Source organism: Thunnus thynnus, chromosome 23 (assembly GCF_963924715.1).
Source record: "Thunnus thynnus chromosome 23, fThuThy2.1, whole genome shotgun sequence".
Classification (NCBI taxonomy): Eukaryota; Metazoa; Chordata; class Actinopteri; order Scombriformes; family Scombridae; genus Thunnus; species Thunnus thynnus.
The window spans coordinates 26,509,443-26,528,148 of record NC_089539.1 but is presented as its reverse complement, the minus strand read 5'-3'; the positions used below and the strand labels follow the sequence as shown (position 1 = coordinate 26,528,148).

At 47.8% G+C, this 18,706-nt stretch overlaps 2 protein-coding genes across 2 annotated transcripts in view; one reads left to right on the top strand and one right to left on the bottom strand.

Annotated features, from left to right (window-relative positions):
* LOC137176306 (collagen alpha-1(XXVII) chain A-like) lies at positions 1–4,342 on the top strand. The gene is made up of 6 exons (XM_067582506.1): positions 1–121; positions 241–1,047; positions 1,153–1,775; positions 2,393–3,094; positions 3,389–3,875; positions 4,035–4,342. The coding sequence occupies exons 1-6, from the start codon at positions 1–3 to the stop codon at positions 4,340–4,342; spliced, it is 3,048 nt and encodes a 1,015-aa protein (XP_067438607.1).
* si:dkeyp-27e10.3 (UPF0606 protein KIAA1549) overlaps positions 3,944–18,706 on the bottom strand; it is a 25,341-nt gene continuing 10,578 nt past the window's right edge. The window contains exons 4-19 of the mRNA XM_067582107.1: positions 17,511–17,810; positions 16,194–16,380; positions 16,047–16,106; positions 15,089–15,240; positions 13,491–13,668; positions 12,106–12,290; positions 11,827–12,032; positions 11,559–11,686; positions 9,260–9,468; positions 8,801–9,036; positions 8,439–8,574; positions 7,484–7,777; positions 7,342–7,394; positions 7,124–7,251; positions 6,091–6,245; positions 3,944–4,921 (exon numbers count right to left, since the gene is read on the bottom strand). Of these exons, the coding sequence (XP_067438208.1) occupies positions 4,697–4,921; positions 6,091–6,245; positions 7,124–7,251; positions 7,342–7,394; positions 7,484–7,777; positions 8,439–8,574; positions 8,801–9,036; positions 9,260–9,468; positions 11,559–11,686; positions 11,827–12,032; positions 12,106–12,290; positions 13,491–13,668; positions 15,089–15,240; positions 16,047–16,106; positions 16,194–16,380; positions 17,511–17,810 (2,832 nt within the window). The 3' untranslated portion in view covers positions 3,944–4,696. The remainder of the gene's footprint in view (positions 4,922–6,090; positions 6,246–7,123; positions 7,252–7,341; positions 7,395–7,483; positions 7,778–8,438; positions 8,575–8,800; positions 9,037–9,259; positions 9,469–11,558; positions 11,687–11,826; positions 12,033–12,105; positions 12,291–13,490; positions 13,669–15,088; positions 15,241–16,046; positions 16,107–16,193; positions 16,381–17,510; positions 17,811–18,706) is intronic.

Below are 18,706 nucleotides of genomic sequence, written 5' to 3'. Positions count from 1 at the left end.
ATGCCACCTCCAGCTGTCGACAGTGCAAAGGCCTCACTGATATGGTTTATGAACGGAGACCTGATCCCCGAGGCTGATGAGAGTGTGGAAGGCAATGAGAAGAGACTGTATGAGGCTAACGGTTAGCACCACAAAAGGTCGGGGGGACGATTCACTCCAGAAGGTCAGGAGGGACGATTCACTCCAGAAGGTCAGGAGGGACGATTCACTCCAGAAGGTCAGGAGGATGATTCACTCCAGAAAGTCAGGAGGGACGATTCACTCCAGAAGGTCAGGAGGGACGATTCATTCTAGAAGGTCAGGAGGGACGGTTCACTCTAGAAGGTCAGGAGGACGATTCACTCCAGAAGGTCAGGAGGACGATTCACTCCAGAAGGTCAGGAGGGACGATTCACTCCAGAAGGTCAGGAGGGACGATTCACTCCAGAAGGTCAGGAGGACGATTCACTCCAGAAGGTCAGGAGGATGATTCACTCCAGAAAGTCAGGAGGGACGATTCACTCCAGAAGGTCAGGAGGATGATTCACTCCAGAAAGTCAGGAGGGACGATTCATTCTAGAAGGTCAGGAGGGACGGTTCACTCTAGAAAGTCAGGAGGGACCATTCATTCTAGAAGGTCAGGAGGGACGATTCACTCCAGAGGGTCAGGAGGGACGATTCATTCTAGAAGGTCAGGAAGATGGTTCACTCCAGAAGGTCAGGAGGGACGATTCACTCTAGAAAGTCAGGAGGGACGGTTCACTCTAGAAGGTCAGGAGGGACGATTCACTCTAGAAGGTCAGGAGGGACGATTCACTCCAGAAGGTCAGGAGGGACGATTCACTCTAGAAAGTCAGGAGGGACGATTCACTCCAGAAGGTCAGGGGGGACGATTCACTCTAGAAGGTCAGGAGGGACGATTCACTCTAGAAGGTCAGGAGGGACGATTCACTCCAGAAGGTCAGGAGGGACGATTCACTCCAGAAGGTCAAGAGGGACGATTCACTCTAGAAAGTCAGGAGGGACGATTCACTCTAGAAGGTCAGGAGGGACGATTCACTCTAGAAGGTCAGGAGGGACGATTCACTCTAGAAAGTCAGGAGGGACGGTTCACTCTAGAAGGTCAGGAGGGATGATTCACTCTAGAAAGTCAGGGGGGACGATTCATTCTAGAAGGTCAGGAGGGACGATTCACTCCAGAGGGTCAGGAGGGACGATTCATTCTAGAAGGTCAGGGGGGACGATTCACTCCAGAGGGTCAGGGGGGACGATTCACTCCAGAGGGTCAGGGGGGACGATTCACTCCAGAAGGTCAGGGGGGACGATTCACTCCAGAGGGTCAGGAGGGACGATTCACTCTAGAAGGTCAGGAGGGACGATTCACTCCAGAGGGTCAGGGGGGACGATTCACTCTAGAAGGTCAGGAGGGACGATTCACTCTAGAAAGTCAGGAGGGACGATTCACTCTAGAAGGTCAGGAGGGACGATTCACTCCAGAAGGTCAGGAGGGACGATTCACTCCAGAAGGTCAAGAGGGACGATTCACTCTAGAAGGTCAGGAGGGACGATTCACTCTAGAAAGTCAGGAGGGACGGTTCACTCCAGAAGGTCAGGAGGGACGATTCACTCTAGAAGGTCAGGGGGGACGATTCACTCTAGAAAGTCAGGAGGGACGGTTCACTCTAGAAGGTCAGGAGGGACGATTCACTCTAGAAGGTCAGGAGGGACGATTCACTCCAGAAGGTCAGGAGGGACGATTCATTCTAGAAGGTCAGGAGGACGGTTCACTCCAGAAGGTCAGGAGGGACGATTCACTCTAGAAAGTCAGGAGGGACGATTCACTCCAGAAGGTCAGGAGGGACGATTCACTCTAGAAAGTCAGGAGGGACGGTTCACTCCAGAAGGTCAGGAGGGACGATTCACTCTAGAAAGTCAGGAGGGACGATTCACTCCAGAAGGTCAGGAGGGACGATTCACTCTAGAAAGTCAGGAGGGACGATTCACTCCAGAAGGTCAGGAGGGACGATTCACTCTAGAAGGTCAGGAGGGACGATTCACTCCAGAAGGTCAGGAGGGACGATTCATTCTAGAAGGTCAGGAGGACGGTTCACTCTAGAAGGTCAGGAGGGACGATTCACTCCAGAAGGTCAGGAGGGACGATTCACTCTAGAAAGTCAGGAGGGACGATTCACTCCAGAAGGTCAGGAGGGACGATTCACTCTAGAAAGTCAGGAGGGACGGTTCACTCCAGAAGGTCAGGAGGGACGATTCACTCTAGAAAGTCAGGAGGGACGATTCACTCCAGAAGGTCAGGAGGGACGATTCACTCTAGAAAGTCAGGAGGGACGATTCACTCCAGAAGGTCAGGAGGGACGATTCACTCCAGAAGGTCAGGAGGGACGATTCATTCTAGAAGGTCAGGAGGACGGTTCACTCTAGAAGGTCAGGAGGGACGATTCACTCCAGAAGGTCAGGGGGGACGATTCATTCTAGAAGGTCAGGAGGACGGTTCACTCTGGAAGGTCAGGAGGGACGGTTCACTCTAGAAGGTCAGGGGGGACGGTTCACTCCAGAAGGTCAGGAGGGACGGTTCACTCTAGAAGGTCAGGAGGGACGATTCATTCTAGAAGGTCAGGAGGGACGATTCACTCTAGAAAGTCAGGAGGGACGATTCACTCCAGAAGGTCAGGGGGGACGATTCACTCCAGAGGGTCAGGGGGGACGATTCACTCTCGAAGGTCAGGGGGGACGATTCACTCTAGAAGGTCAGGAGGGACGATTCACTCCAGAAGGTCAGGAGGGACGATTCACTCCAGAAGGTCAAGAGGGACGATTCACTCTAGAAAGTCAGGAGGGACGATTCACTCTAGAAGGTCAGGAGGGACGATTCACTCTAGAAAGTCAGGAGGGACGGTTCACTCCAGAAGGTCAGGAGGGACGATTCACTCTAGAAGGTCAGGGGGGACGATTCACTCTAGAAAGTCAGGAGGGACGGTTCACTCTAGAAGGTCAGGAGGGACGATTCACTCTAGAAGGTCAGGAGGGACGATTCACTCCAGAAGGTCAGGAGGGACGATTCATTCTAGAAGGTCAGGAGGACGGTTCACTCCAGAAGGTCAGGAGGGACGATTCACTCTAGAAAGTCAGGAGGGACGATTCACTCCAGAAGGTCAGGAGGGACGATTCACTCTAGAAAGTCAGGAGGGACGGTTCACTCCAGAAGGTCAGGAGGGACGATTCACTCTAGAAAGTCAGGAGGGACGATTCACTCCAGAAGGTCAGGAGGGACGATTCACTCTAGAAAGTCAGGAGGGACGATTCACTCCAGAAGGTCAGGAGGGACGATTCACTCTAGAAGGTCAGGAGGGACGATTCACTCCAGAAGGTCAGGAGGGACGATTCATTCTAGAAGGTCAGGAGGACGGTTCACTCTAGAAGGTCAGGAGGGACGATTCACTCCAGAAGGTCAGGGGGGACGATTCATTCTAGAAGGTCAGGAGGACGGTTCACTCTAGAAGGTCAGGAGGGACGGTTCACTCTAGAAGGTCAGGGGGGACGGTTCACTCCAGAAGGTCAGGAGGGACGGTTCACTCTAGAAGGTCAGGAGGGACGATTCATTCTAGAAGGTCAGGAGGGACGATTCACTCTAGAAAGTCAGGAGGGACGATTCACTCCAGAAGGTCAGGGGGGACGATTCACTCCAGAGGGTCAGGGGGGACGATTCACTCTCGAAGGTCAGGGGGGACGATTCACTCTAGAAGGTCAGGAGGGACGATTCACTCTAGACGGTCAGGAGGGACGATTCACTCCAGAAGGTCAGGAGGGACGATTCACTCTAGACGGTCAGGAGGGACAATTCACTCTAGAAGGTCAGGGGGGACGATTCACTCTAGAAGGTCAGGAGGGATGATTCACTCTAGAAGGTCAGGAGGGACAATTCACTCTAGAAGGTCAGGAGGGATGATTCACTCTAGAAGGTCAGGAGGGATGATTCACTCTAGAAGGTCAGGAGGGACAATTCACTCCAGAGGGTCAGGGGGGATGATTCATTCTAGAAGGTCAGGAGGGACGATTCACTCCAGAGGGTCAGGAGGGACGATTCATTCTAGAAGGTCAGGGGGGACGATTCACTCCAGAGGGTCAGGAGGGACGATTCATTCTAGAAGGTCAGGAGGGACGATTCACTCCAGAGGGTCAGGAGGGACGATTCATTCTAGAAGGTCAGGAGGGACGATTCACTCCAGAGGGTCAGGGGGGACGATTCATTCTAGAAGGTCAGGAGGGACGATTCACTCCAGAGGGTCAGGAGGGACGATTCATTCTAGAAGGTCAGGAGGGACGATTCACTCCAGAAGGTCAGTAAGGATGATCGATGAATGATCTATTCCAGGAAGCACTTCAATGGAAACATGAAGAGTCAAATTCCCATCCAATTAAACACTGAGCTGAAAGATGACGGACAGACAGACGGACAGACGGGACCCTGTAAAGTACCGGAGGTCTTTCAGTCAGGAGACTTTGTCCATTTTTTAGGACATGAATTGTGGTCCAGAGTTATTTTTGGGCTTAATGGCACAGACATAGATTATCTCAAAGGACTCCAGAGTGTGGATCAGTTAGATTTAGGGTTCCAGTCCAGTCCTGACGGGCTCTGAGTCGTTTAAAATGATAATGTTTGAGACCAACTGAGTCCTGATCCAAACTGGTGCAGACCAGTCTAGGGGTAGCTGGTCACTGCTGCCTGTTTCTGGGCCAGACGTCGCAACTCCTCCCTGATAGCCTTGATAAGAGAGGCAGAGGTGTGAGCAGAGGGTGAAGCATCCTCCGGTGGATACTCTGGAGTCGGTGAGGTCAGGAGAAGCGGTGGAGCCGACGGGTCCCGCAACGAGGAGCTGGGCATCTGGAAAACAGAGGAAGAGGAGAACTCAGGAAACGACAGCACCTGTAGGGAGAAGAGAGAAGAAGAAGAGGAAGAGAGAGCGAGTGAGGAGGGTGAGGCCAGAAATATGTATCAGTGATTATTTTGTCAGCGTTCAACAAGTATAACGGTGGACATGTGACTGAAAAACATGAAACTACACAAGCCACTGAATCCATCATATGAAATCCAGACCAGACCAGACTCCCCTCGGGTCAGAGATACAGTTTCCAAAACTGAAGTGCAACAGGTTCAAGCTTTCATTTATCCCATGTGCAAGTCTGATTCTAATACATTACAAACCGCCTGGTGGTTCCTCATATAGCACTTTGTTTCTTTATTGTTTTCTCTTCTTTTAACCAACACTTTATTCTTTTCTGAATCGTACACATAGTAAGGCAAGGCAGTTTCATAAAGCACACAGAGGTAGATTCAAGTCAAGTCACAGTCATATATTCAGGGCCAACTCCATGTAGAGATTTATAAATAAGTAATAAGACTTTAAAATCAGTTCTGTGGCTCTCTGGCAACCAGTATAGAGATTTAAGAACTGGGGTGATGTCGGCTGTCCTTCTGGTTTTAGTCACAATTCCTGCGGCTGAATTTTGAATGACTTTCAGGTGCCTGATGGTCTTTATAGGAAATCCTGTCAGAGGTCCATCACAGTAATCAGTTTTGCTGGAGATAAAAGCATGAATCCATTTTTCCAAATCCTGTTTTGTCATAAGGTCCCTGACTTTGGCTGATTGAAGGTGATAAAATGCAGATTTTGTTTTTGCTTTTACATGACTGTTAAAACTTACGTTGCAGTCAATTAAAACCAAGACATTAAAAGTTCTGGTAGCAGAACTTTGTCTTCATTAGTCTTTGATTGTGTTTGTGTTCGTACACTACCTTGCTGCTTGTGGGACAACACAGATCTGAACTGAGCTGAACCAGCTCAAGTCAACCCTTCGATTTCCAGTAAGACTAAAGAGTATGAAGAGACCACTCAAGACTGGTCTGGACTAGTCTAGAATGGACTGGTTTATTCAGGACGGGTCTGGACTAGTCTAGAATGGACTGGTTTATTCAGGACGGGTCTGGACTGGTCTGGACTAGTTAAGACTGCTTAGAACTGGTTGTTCATATACTGTTAAGGTCTACAGAAGAGTACAGAACCAGAACCAGAGTTTGGACCAGAGTGGACTCACGCTCTCTCTGCTGGCTCCTGGTCTGGACAGATCCTGGTCTGAGTGCTGCTGGTTCCAGCTGGAGCCGGTAGGGCCCGACATGCTGCGACCCACCCCGGGGTACGCACCAATCTGGCTGGACAAACCCACCTGGGTCAGGTGGTGGAGCTGCGCACCTGAAGGTCAAGTACATCAACACAGAACAAAACTGGACCAATAAGGAAACAGCCTGCAGGTTCAGCTCAGGACTAATGTTACACATCATACATCATTAAATCAAATTACATTCAAATCAGATTCCTCACTGACAACGTTAACACTTTCATTATTTACACCAACATCACCAGAGACGCTGATCGCTGCAACCTTTAATGCCTCTTTGTGCTTTACAGATCCGTCCGAGACATTCAGCTGTAAGTAAATAATGCACTGAGCCTTTTCTCAATAATGCTCTCTTTTGTTCTAATCTTTTATATATGTATATATATATATGTATATATATATATATATATATATATATATATATATATATATATATATACTTGTGCCTTCATTAGATAATGATAGTTAAGAGATGGCAGGAAACTAGGAGGGACAGACAGAGCATAACATGCACCAGAGGTCCACTGCTGGAATCGAACCACAGACTTTGCAGTAATGTAGCATGTTTCTTTACCATCTACTGGGACGCACCATTGTTCTAATCATTATCCAGTCGTTATCTTTGTTCAGCTGGTGAAAGAGCACATACTGAAGGTATTTTTATGTACCTAGATGAGCAGTTAACACCCATAAACTCTCTAATTGGAGAATTCTTTCAATAAAAAATGAATCTTGTAAATGATGCAGATAGAAACTGGAGTTAAGACGCCGACTGCTGGTTTGGAAATGTACTGTTGCAATGCTGACTCCGCCTTGTTCGATGATGTCATACTGACGATTTCCAGCTAGTCTGTGCATCATCATTTCATTTCTCTGTATCGAACACAATACTGCATACATGTGGGTTTATGTCAAGAAGAGCGATTCTTTGCTCAGAAGGTCCTGACTGTACCTGTGCTGCCCCCGACAGGTCGTGGTCTGGAGGAGGAGGGGGGGTCCTCGTACTGCCCCCTGTTGGGGTAAACCGACTCCTGCAGCTGGTCTCCAGTGGAAACATACCCCCCTGAGCTCAGGCCCTGCCTGGATAAAGCACACAGAGAATCAGTCCTGGTTCAGGATTTGGGGTTTAGGGTCAGTCTACAGCTAAGGAGCCGGTGTCAGCATACTGACCTCTGCAGCAGGCCCTGCACCGACGTGGGGGACATTCCCAGCTCTGCGTACCTCTGCAGGAAGAAGAGAAGAAGAAAATGAGAACTGAACATGGAGAGATGACCGAAGGAAAAAGGCCTCAGCTGCAGGGCGACACACTCACTGCAGAGAAGGGGCTGTGAGAGGGGGCTGCTGGGTAAGAGCCCCACTGCCGGCCCCGGGGGCGGGCCTGAGGGGAGGGGCTAGGCAGGGCGGGGCTTACCCCGCTCAGCCCGGCGCTGCCCTGCGAGGACGGCGACACCAGGGCGAAGGCGTCGTCCAGGAGGGAGTGCATCTGCTGCCGCGCCTCTTCGATGGAGGGCTGGGGGGGCATGTAGGGAGGCGGGGCCGGGGCGGAGTCAAACACCTCGTCAGTGGGGGAGGGACTGCCGTGGTCCGGGGGCAGGTCAGGGTCCGACTGTAGGACAGATGAAAGAGAGAATAAATACTATTCAGTGTGATTCAACTTCAGTATTAAAGGACAGTTCCCAGTGTTCCCAGTGTTCCCAGTGTGTTAAACCAGCAGTCAGGTGTCTGTAATCATTCCTCCTGTTCATACTGGATATTAAAAGATCCTTCAAATGTGCTTTCAATGGAAGTGATGGAGGCCAAAATCCACAGTGTGTCCACACAGTCATTTAAAGTCTGTGTGAAGCTTCTATTCAGCTTCAGCAGTCTGAGTTAGTCATATCAAGTGGATATCTGACACATTTACAGTCTTTTTAGCATCAAATTCCCTCTTTGTGTTTCCTCGGACAGTGTTTCCCTGTTGAGCTGCAGGTGGAAGTATAGTAACAAAAAGAGGAACTTTGACACTAAAAAGACTGTAACGTTGAAAGATATCTACTTGATTTGACTCATTTGGACGCTGAAGCTTCATATTAGCTTCAGACTGTGGATTTTGTCCTCCATCACTTCCATTGTAAGGTCATTATGAAGGGATCTTCTGATGGTCAGTATGAACAGGAGGAATGATTACAGCAAGAAACACACTGACTGTTGGTTTAAGATGGACTTGATAAACTGTGAACTCGTCCTTTAATAACGTGTTCCTGACTTAGTTTTTAGTGTTTAGTCACCATGTAGGCCACATTGTTGAGTCCTGGGTATTTCCTGTAGGTGGCGCTCTGGTCAGTGAGCAGCCGGTCTCGGTCTGTATCAGGAAGACTTCCAGGTCCCGGCTGAGCCCGCCGACCCCGAGGAGAGCGCCTCCCTCTGGAAGAACAACACACACACAAACACTCACCCAGGTGCTCTGCAGATCTCAGACAATAAAACACTGCAGATCAGTTAATCTCATCCGTGTGATCGAGTAGAGACGATCAGTCTGTGTGCTTGCAAATGATATAAGTTAAACGATGTCCCGGTTAATAAACAGGTCTCTGACTCATCGTGGAGTCTGAATCATAAAAGACATGAAGACACTGAGGTGCAGTCTGACCTCCTCCTGGAGTCGGTGGGCGTGGGGGGTGAGTGGGTTTCGCCCTGCAGGATGCAGTCCATGTGGTCGTGGGCGGAGCTATAGAGACGCTGGGCCACCTCGCTCTGCACCGGCCCTTCTCCGAACGCGTCCATGATGTCGTCCATGGAGGGAAACTCACACTGGCCCCGCCTCTTAGCGCGCTGCCGCAGCTTGTTCCTGTGATGCTCGATCTCAGACTTGTGTCGCAGCGCCACCTGCAGGAGAACGATGATGTCATACATGGTTAGAACAGGTCTGTGATGTCATCAGGAAGAAGTACTCAGATCCTTTACTGCAGCATCACATGGAAATACTCAAGTAAAGAACAAGTATCTCTAAACTTAAATACAGTAGTTGAGTAAATGTACTTTGTTACTTTCCACCACTGGGTTTGATGCATGTTCAGAACGTGTCTGTGGTTGTTTGTGTTTGTCTCACCTCCGTGTTGACCTTCTCGGTGAGGGTGGGGCTCGGCTGGTTGGGGCCGTGAGCCGGTGGCGGGCTCGGTCGAGGCTGCATGGCGATCAGCTGCACCTTGTTGGCCTGGCGACGTGTGCCGTCGGACGAGCCGCGGGACAGACGGTCCACGTGGTCAAAGATGGAGGACGAGGAGAGCAGCTCGTCCGGACCGCTGCCTGACGGGGCGGCTGCGGGACGAGGGGTCAGAGGTTGTTTTTTATATCTCTGCACAGATGCTACAGAGTCACCTTATAAACAGAATATAAGGTTGAACTTTTTATTGCAGAACATCAATAAACAGAAAAGAATATTAATGTGAATAAAACATCATTCAGGGCTCATTAAACTACATCAGCTGCTATTTAAACATGTTCATGCAAATATGGACTAATTAAGACACGATATAACATACAAACATCAGTCTGACAGCGTAAAACAGATAACGAGTGCTAATTATTAGTGCTGTCAAATGAAGGTGATTAATTTAAAGTCATACTGGTGTCATATGACACTCGACGGAGGAATCCACTGGTACCAGTTCATGCTGGCTTGTTGGGAAAGAGGCTGAATCACTCTGGTTCAATCTGAACCTCGTTTAAACATGGAACACATTTATCGTTGTTAATTATCATTTATATTAGTGCATTAATATCTAATGTTAATGGCCTTGATGGTTTTACTGGGATTCTGTAGTTCACAGTTAAACAGATGTTAGTATCTGAATTTAAATATACTTCATTATGTTGATTCTACATTTTAATATTTATTATTACAAGCTTCAATATTAAGAATAAAAAAAGCAAATTGTGTGATTAATTAGTTAATTTTTTAATTGACTGACAGCCCGACTAATTAATAATCTCTTGAAATGGGTTAATCTGATGGGACAGAGTCTGATCTAGTGGGACGAGTTAGCTTAGCGGCTAACGTCCATCGATTTATGAATATATACTAACTATACCTATACCTATAGGCTTGATAAACGGCTTGTTCTGAGACCAGTTAATGCACCTTTAAAGTGTGAGAGGTGATGATGATGATGATGATGATGATGATGATGATGAAGGTGTAAACGTACCCATCTTGCTCCTCCCTGCAGTCCAGAGAGCATTAAGAGCAAAAGAAAAATGAAGTTTGAGAAAGCAGAGAAGCATCAGCTCACAGCTCGATCAGGTTTATTGATCAGGTTTATTGATCAGGTTTATCGATCAGGTTTATTGATCAGGTTTATTGATCAGGTTTATCGATCAGGTTTATTGATCAGGTTTATTGATCAGGTTTATTGATCAGGTTTATCGATCAGGTTTATTGATCAGGTTTATTGATCAGGTTTATCGATCAGGTTTATTGATCAGGTTTATTGATCAGGTTATGGATTTCTGAAAGCTGATCCTGATATTTGTGGATTAATTGCTTTCCTTTAATCAATCAATATCCTTTACACATGATTCCAATAACAGATCTGGGGTCTCATTTACAACCACTGCATTCGCTCAGACTGGGCCTGAAAGAGGCGAACGCCACTTCCTGCGTTCCAGTTGTGACAGAAACAAACCTGACAGCGGATGGGGGGGGGACGATTGTATAATAATCAACATTCAGCAGGTAAGAGTTTAGATTCACATGTTACTGGAGACACTGGGTACATGTCTCAAGTCTCTTAATTCATGTCTCCTCGCTCCTCAGGTGAGGGGCGAGGTTTCTTTGCGTCTCTCCTGTGTTCGCGGTGGGAGGGACTAAGACGCCAAGAAAAGACGCCAGTGAGGGAAACGTGGAGCCTCTGTGGTGGCGGCAACACACTCTGTCTTCTCCAGCTGCACTCATACACGGACCTTTAGACAGACCGCTGTATCTGGATGTAAATATAAATTAATATAATGTTTACTGTAGATGTTGAGTGACTGGTGTAAAAACGTCTAATTGGTTAACTGGTTAACTGGTTAACTGGGAACTGGCCCGCTGCAGGGTCTCAGTAAGAGCTTCAGTTGAAGTTGTTTATGGTTGTTTTGGGTTACAAACACGACTTCAACAAGCCGTCGCTTTCATCTGCAGCTGCCTGAGTGAGCGGGTCGATGCGCTGACTCTGATTGGTGCAGAGAAGGAAACACGTGAACATCAACACTCATAAATACTTTTGCATCGACCGTTAACGGTTGAATGTTGGCGTGTCGAGGACGAGACGTGAGCCACGTGTCCAGGTGGACTTTTATAAACGAGACCCCAGATCTGTAAAGTCGCACATGCTCAGTTCAGGTGATGATGTCACGGTGTGTCTGACCATTTTTGGGCGTCTTCCTGTGCTGTTTCCCCTCGCTGGGCGTGGCCACAGGTCGGGTGCTTTCCTCCGCCGACTCTCTGCCGCTGGATTGGTCGCTCCCTAACGAGTCGCCGTCTGACGGGCTGAGCCTGAAGCGAGAGAGGAACTTTTTATTTCAGAGCGATACCTTTGTCTTGACATTTTAGAATTGTTTATACATTTTGTGACATTTTTGGACGTTTTGGGAACCTGAATGTCTTTGGACAGAAGTAAAGCAGGTGAGTCTCACCTGCCCCTGCGGCGGCTGGACCGCGCTGCTTTGGTGGACGATCCTTTAGATTTGGGGGTGTTGAGGTCTCCGCCGTCAGAGGGCGTGGCCTCTTTGACAGGTGCGGGCAGGGGGCCGGGTTCCTGGATCACCATGATGTCGTCTTTACTGTGCTGACCGAGGTGGAGCTTCGCGAAGTCGAAGCCTTTCACGCTGGGAGCCTGAAGCTGAGAGGACACGGCAGCGTCAGTGTGAGTGCTCACAACAGGAAACACTGTCAGCTTCCTGTTGACCTCTGACCTTCTGTCTCTGCTGGATGGTGTTGATGGCGTCCGGCTGGAACTCGAGCTTCTCGGAGCCGCACAGCTTCCAGTAGAGGATGATGATGATGAAGACGGCCAGCAGGACGGGGACGACCACGCCGACGATCAGCCAGATGCTGCTGCTCTGAGTCTCCGCTGGCGGGACAGACAGCGTCTCCACAGCTGGAGACAGGTGAGGGACAGGTGAGACAGGTGAGGGACAGGTGAGACAGGTGAGGGACAGGTGAGACAGGTGAGACAGGTAAGACAGGTAAGACAGGTGAGGCAAGTGAGACAAGTGAGACAGGGGACACAGGTGAGGGACAGGTGAGGCAGGTGAGACAGGTGAGACAGGGGAGACAGGTGAGACAGGTGAGACAGGTGAGGGACAGGTGAGACAGGTGAGACAGGTGAGACAGGTGAGGGACAGGTGAGGCAGGTGAGACAGGTGAGGCAGGTGAGGCAGGTGAGGCAGGTGAGATAGGTGAGGGACAGGTGAGACAGGTGAGACAGGTGAGGCAGGTGAGACAGGTGAGGCAGGTGAGACAGGTGAGGGACAGGTGAGACAGGTGAGACAGGTGAGACAGGTGAGACAGGTGAGGCAGGTGAGGGACAGGTGAGACAGGTGAGACAGGTGAGGCAGGTGAGATAGGTGAGGGACAGGTGAGACAGGTGAGACAGGTGAGGCAGGTGAGACAGGTGAGGGACAGGTGAGACAGGTGAGGCAGGTGAGACAGGTGAGGGACAGGTGAGACAGGTGAGACAGGTGAGGCAGGTGAGACAGGTGAGGGACAGGTGAGACAAGTGAGACAGGTGAGGGACAGGTGAGACAGGTGAGGGACAGGTGAGGGACAGGTGAGACAGGTGAGGGACAGGTGAGGGACAGGTGAGACAGGTGAGGGACAGGTGAGACAGGTGAGACAGGTGAGGGACAGGTGAGACAGGTGAGACAGGTGAGACAGGTGAGGGACAGGTGAGACAGGTGAGACAGGTGAGACAGGTGAGACAGGTGAGGGACAGGTGAGACAGGTGAGACAGGTGAGGGACAGGTGAGACAGGTGAGACAGGTGAGACAGGTGAGGGACAGGTGAGACAGGTGAGGCAAGTGAGACAGGTGAGATAAACAAGAAGTGAATGAAAGATTATCTCTTTATTTATTAACATTGATGAACTTGTTTGTGTTTAATGTGTTTTGTTCAGGCTGGAACATGAAATCAGACATTAGAACGTTTTCTTTCAGACTTGAGCGACACCGTCGTCCCTGGAAAGATCTCAGGAAGGTGAGTTCAGAGCTGAGTTTGGCTCTGACAGGTTTGGCTGCACGTCGGGTTCAAAGTGTAAATAAACTGTGAGCTGTATGAATCGATTCACCGCCGGACTCACGCTGGGCCAGAGGTCTCTGCACTCGGTGTCCGAGGACGATCGCGGCTCTCTGAGGGTCCAGACGATTCAGGGTCTCCGCGGTCACCTCCGCTGGGATCCGCTCACCGGCCGGACCCTCCACGAAATACAGGACCTCCAGAGGACGCTCCGCCCCCGACAGCCTCGCCACCCGCACCACCTGAGACACAGTAGGAGAGGACGTCACCTGCGCTCCACGTCGTTAATCAGACACCAACAGACCAGACAGGAAAACGGTACGTTGTTTAATAGTAATTTAAGATAAATTAAGGGCGCTGTCGTATAGAGAACAGTGTCATCTGTGTACAAATGAATTGTACTGTTTCTTACATGAGTCATTTATAGAAATAGTGAATAAAAGTGGTCCTAGAACGGAACCCTGTGGAACACCTTTGTTAAAACTCCTGACGCTGAGCACGTAGCCAGCAGCAACAACAGCTTGACTTCTACATGAGATCTCTGCAAACCAATTACACAATTTTTCATCAAATCCAAAAGATTCCAGGCGTTTCAAAAGTATTTGATGGTCGACAGTATTGAAAGCCTTTGATAAATCAATAAAAAGAGCGACACCATCCTGCCTGTAATCTAACGCCTGATCTATCCTGACTGGTAAGAATGTTTGTATTGTGTTGAGCTAAGAATCATTTACTCATACATGATGATGTAGCTCATTGGTCTGACAGCTTTATGCAAAGGTAGGACTGCTTCCTGTTACCACAGTCAGATTAAAAATATAAGTTAAACATTCAACTAGTGATGGAGCTGCTGGTGATAAAAGCCTCGGCTCTGACTGATCAGTGAACTTTACTGGATCAATAGAAGAAAGAGCGTTAAACACAGCGAGAGGAAATCCAGCTTCAAATAAATAACCTGAAGAAATAAAATGTTAATAATAAAATTAAAATATATATAAAAAAATATAAAATTCATTGAATGCATCACATATTTTCTTTCCAAATGAGATAACTGTGGAGCGTTGAACTATTTCACTGGGTAAGGATAAAGTGATGATGATTTAACTGTTTTCCAAAAAAAGTTGCTGGGTTTCCTTTATTTTCACATCGTGCAGAGACATAAAATGATGATTTGGTATTTCGAATGAGACACCTGTTAAAATCTAACCAATCAGAGGAGGATTCAGTTCAGGCAGCATCTCTTTCATGTAACATTTCAGCCAAACAAGGATTGTTGCTGTTTTTGATCCTGAAGTTCTTGAAAGGTGCATATTTATCTACAATACGATGAAATGTTGTGATAAAATAATCCAGAGCCAAGTGTGCATCATTCTGTTCACCATATTGTGTCTGCTGGTTTCTGCTTCTCTTTTTACTCTTTGGGAACTTATTTGTGAATGAAACTCACCTTATATGGTAATTTTAGGGGTATAGATTATGCAAATGATCAGATGGATCTCCTCATGAACAGGTGACAATTATCAGCCAGCAATGTTTGTCCAGTTCAGAGAGTTTGTTGAATTTGACTTGGATCACTCGTACGAGCAAACCTCACAGAGAAAAGTCAGAGTTTAGAAGAAGAACACTAAAATGTTCCTGTATTAGTCCCATCATGGAGAGTACCTGCAGACTGTTGTTGCCCACAGCTGTAGCTCTTCTCCACCGCCTCCTGCTGGACGCTCCCAGTCCCTCCTCCAGCAGCAGAGCCAGACGTCTCTCCAGACGAGCTTTAAAACTTCTTTCAACCACCAGCTGCTCCTGAACACCCAGCAGGACTGACACAGCACATACAGACAGTCACTCCCACGCTGCTCTAATACACATATTATATACAACACTATAGAAAAAAAGGAGATATTATGTCAATGTGGAATTCAGTTAAGTTAATATAGATCTACCCGAATAATCATGCAAATGCATCGATATCATGTAAGAAAATATAACAACCAGATTCAGACTTTATATCAACAACATCCAACGTGCTCCTCCAACCATGCAGGTAGTTCTGACAAGTCAACCTCTGAATAAAATATAGTTTGTTGTACTCAAAACGGACGGGTCTGCAATTTCTCACATCCATCTTAAACCAACAGTCAGTCATCAAATGAGCATTAAAGCTGTTTATCTTGCTGTAATCATTCCTCCTGTTCATACTGACCAGTAGAAGATCCCTTCATAATGACCTTACAATGGAAGTGATGGAGGACAAAATCCACAGTCTGAAGCTAATATGAAGCTTCAGCGTCCAAATGAGTCAAATCAAGTAGATATCTTTCAACGTTACAGTCTTTTTAGTGCCAAAGTTCCTCTTTTTGTTACTATACTTCCACCTGCAGCTCAACAGGGAAACACTGTCCGAGGAAACACAAAGAGGGAATTTGATGCTAAAAAGACTGTAAATGTGTCAGATATCCACTTGATATGACTAACTCAGACTGCTGAAGCTGAATAGAAGCTTCACACAGACTTCTTAACTTCTGTCAAATCTATCGAACCAAAACTATCTGCATGACGCGACAAGTGATGGGAAGTTTTGTTTTTTGGGGGACAAACAGAAACAAAAGCAGAAATATGTTCTCACCTGTACGGACCCAGGTGGAGCGCAGGTGGTGAGACGTGTTCAGCTCCGGGTAGTGGAAGGCTGCGAGTGTAAACAGTTATTTAATATGTTGAAGAGCATTTGCGTATAAATATTTGTGGGTATAAACAGATTATGTTTGTGTCGTACGTTCTGCGATCTGTAGGGCAGGAAATCCGACATAGAAGCTGAACTCCACCAGGCTGAGCTTCCTCAGGTGTTCGCTGACCTCTGACCCCGGAAGGTAGCCCCGCAAATCACGCACTGCGAATGTGATGTCGACGGGAACCTTCTGCTCCGCTGCCGGCCGAGTTACGCCCATGGTGATGTTCAACAGCTGTAGAGCAAATGCACAAATGATGTCGATAACATTAAAACCACCTGCCTCATACTGTGCGGGTTCCCAGACAGCTCTGACCTGTCGATGCAGGATTCAAACACACCCGGACGTGATTCATCAGACCATTGCTCCATGATTCAGGTCTGATGCTGCTGTGTGCATTGTAGGCGCGTTCAGCAGGGGACGGTGGTCAGCAGTGACACTCTGACCAGTCTGCAGCTACGCAGCCTCGTGCACAGCAGGCTCTGACGCAGCTGTCTATCATAGCCAGCATGAACTTCTTCAGCAATCTGAGCTACAGCAGCTCTTCTGAGGGATCGGACCTGTTTTTGCAGCTGAAATATCAGCTTGTCTAGTTAGGTGATGAAGGGAATTAAATACCAGAGACACAGTATGTTTCCTTCAATTAATCATTAAATCGGATGCATACAGGCTCCCTGAGCTCTGCGGCAAGAGGAGCACCCTGAACAGCTTTATACTTTCAGCCTCCATATATGCTGTCATTGCATTTAGTTCCCCTTTCCAACTATCACTTCTTAGAATCGGGGTCACCGTGCATCAGGCGCTTCAGATAACGTTTTCTATTTCTTCTTTCCTAACAGATTAGACATTAATTTGCCGACACAACGAAGCTGCCAGACATCTTGACGAGACATCTTACTTGAAACAGAACAATGTGGTTTCAGCATATAAAGGTCAACAGTCACTTGCTGCCTCCTACATCCCACCACTTGACGAGATGATCAGTGTTATTCACTTCAGCTGTCAGTGGTTTCAATCCTTTGGCTGATCGGTGTATGCTAACGTTTTATTTAGACGCTAATATATATCTTTATATTCAGACTCAGACTACATACAGTATGTACAGTGCTGGAAGAATTCCAGGTGTAAAAGCAGCTCAATAGGGTCCCATCAACAGGTAAAACTCACCTGTATGATGACGTTAGACAGTAAACAGGTAAAACTCACCTGTATGATGACGTTAGACAGTAAACAGGTAAAACTCACCTGTATGATGACGTTAGACAGTAAACAGGTAAAACTCACCTGTATGATGACGTTAGACAGTAAACAGGTAAAACTCACCTGTATGATGACGTTAGACAGTAAACAGGTAACGGACTCACCTGTACTGTGATGTTGCCGGCCTCATGTGAGCGTCTTCGTGTCTCGCTGTACGCCATCGTCAGCCCTCTCTCCACCCGCTCGCTGAAGTTACAGACTCTGACGTCGACGTGGGCGGGGACAAACTGCAGCACAGTGTGGATCTGGTACCTGAGGCTAGGTACGGTGTAGAGCGGGGACACGGCGGGAATGGGGCCGGAGCTTCGTGGCGGTTGGCGGAGGGCGTTGATGACAGATATGGCCGTGAAGATCAACGGACCCGACACGACACGGAAAGAAAAACTGGACGGAGTTCTCAGGAACTGAGGAGGAAGCAGCAGGAGACAGCTGTCAATCATCTGACATCAGCAAGGTGAGTTCAAGGTCGGACAGGTGAGAACAAAGATGCTCAAAACTAAAGATCATGAATCACAGAGCAGACATTAGTTTCAACAAACTGACCCACGACAGCACCACAGGAATGGAGTACAGTAGAGTAGAGTAGAGTACAGTAGAGTACAGTAGAGTAGAGTAGGGTAGAGTAGAGTAGAGTAGAGTAGAGTAGAGTAGAGTGGAGTAGAGTAGAGTAGAGTAGAGTAGAGTGGAGTACAGTAGAGTAGAGTAGAGTACAGTAGAGTAGAGTAGAGTAGAGTAGAGTAGAGTGGAGTAGAGTGGAGTACAGTAGAGTAGAGTACAGTAGAGTAGAGTAGAGTAGAGTGGAGTAGAGTAGAGTAGAGTAGAGTAGAGTAGAGTAGAGTGGAGTAGAGTAGAGTAGAGTAGAGTAGAGTGGAGTACAGTAGAGTAGAGTAGAGTACAGTAGAGTAGAGTAGAGTAGAGTAGAGTAGAGTGGAGTAGAGTGGAGTACAGTAGAATACAGTACAGTAGAGTAGAGTACAGTAGAGTAGAGTACAGTAGAGTAGAGTAGAGTAGAGTAGAGTAGAGTAAAGTAGAGTAAAGTAGAGTAGAGTAGAGTAAAGTAGAGTAGAGTAGAGTAAAGTAGAGTAGAGTAGAGTAGAGTAGAGTAAAGTAAAGTAGAGTAGAGTAAAGTAGAGTAGAGTAGAGTAGAGTAGAGTAGAGTACAGTAGAGTACAGTACAGTAGAGTACAGTAGAGTAGAGTAGAGTAGAGTAGAGTAGAGTAGAGTGGAGTAGAGTGGAGTACAGTAGAATACAGTACAGTAGAGTAGAGTACAGTAGAGTAAAGTAGAGTAGAGTAGAGTA

Bases quoted from the DNA above. Each gene is read 5' to 3' on its own strand.
- LOC137176306 (XM_067582506.1), top strand. From the start codon at position 1: ATGCCACCTCCAGCTGTCGACAGTGCAAAGGCCTCACTGATATGGTTT. The intron at 1,048-1,152 runs GTCAGGAGGGAC...GATTCATTCTAG, and splicing joins GGGACGATTCACTCTAGAAG to AAGGTCAGGAGGGACGATTC. The intron at 1,776-2,392 runs GTCAGGAGGGAC...GATTCATTCTAG, and splicing joins AGGACGGTTCACTCCAGAAG to AAGGTCAGGAGGACGGTTCA.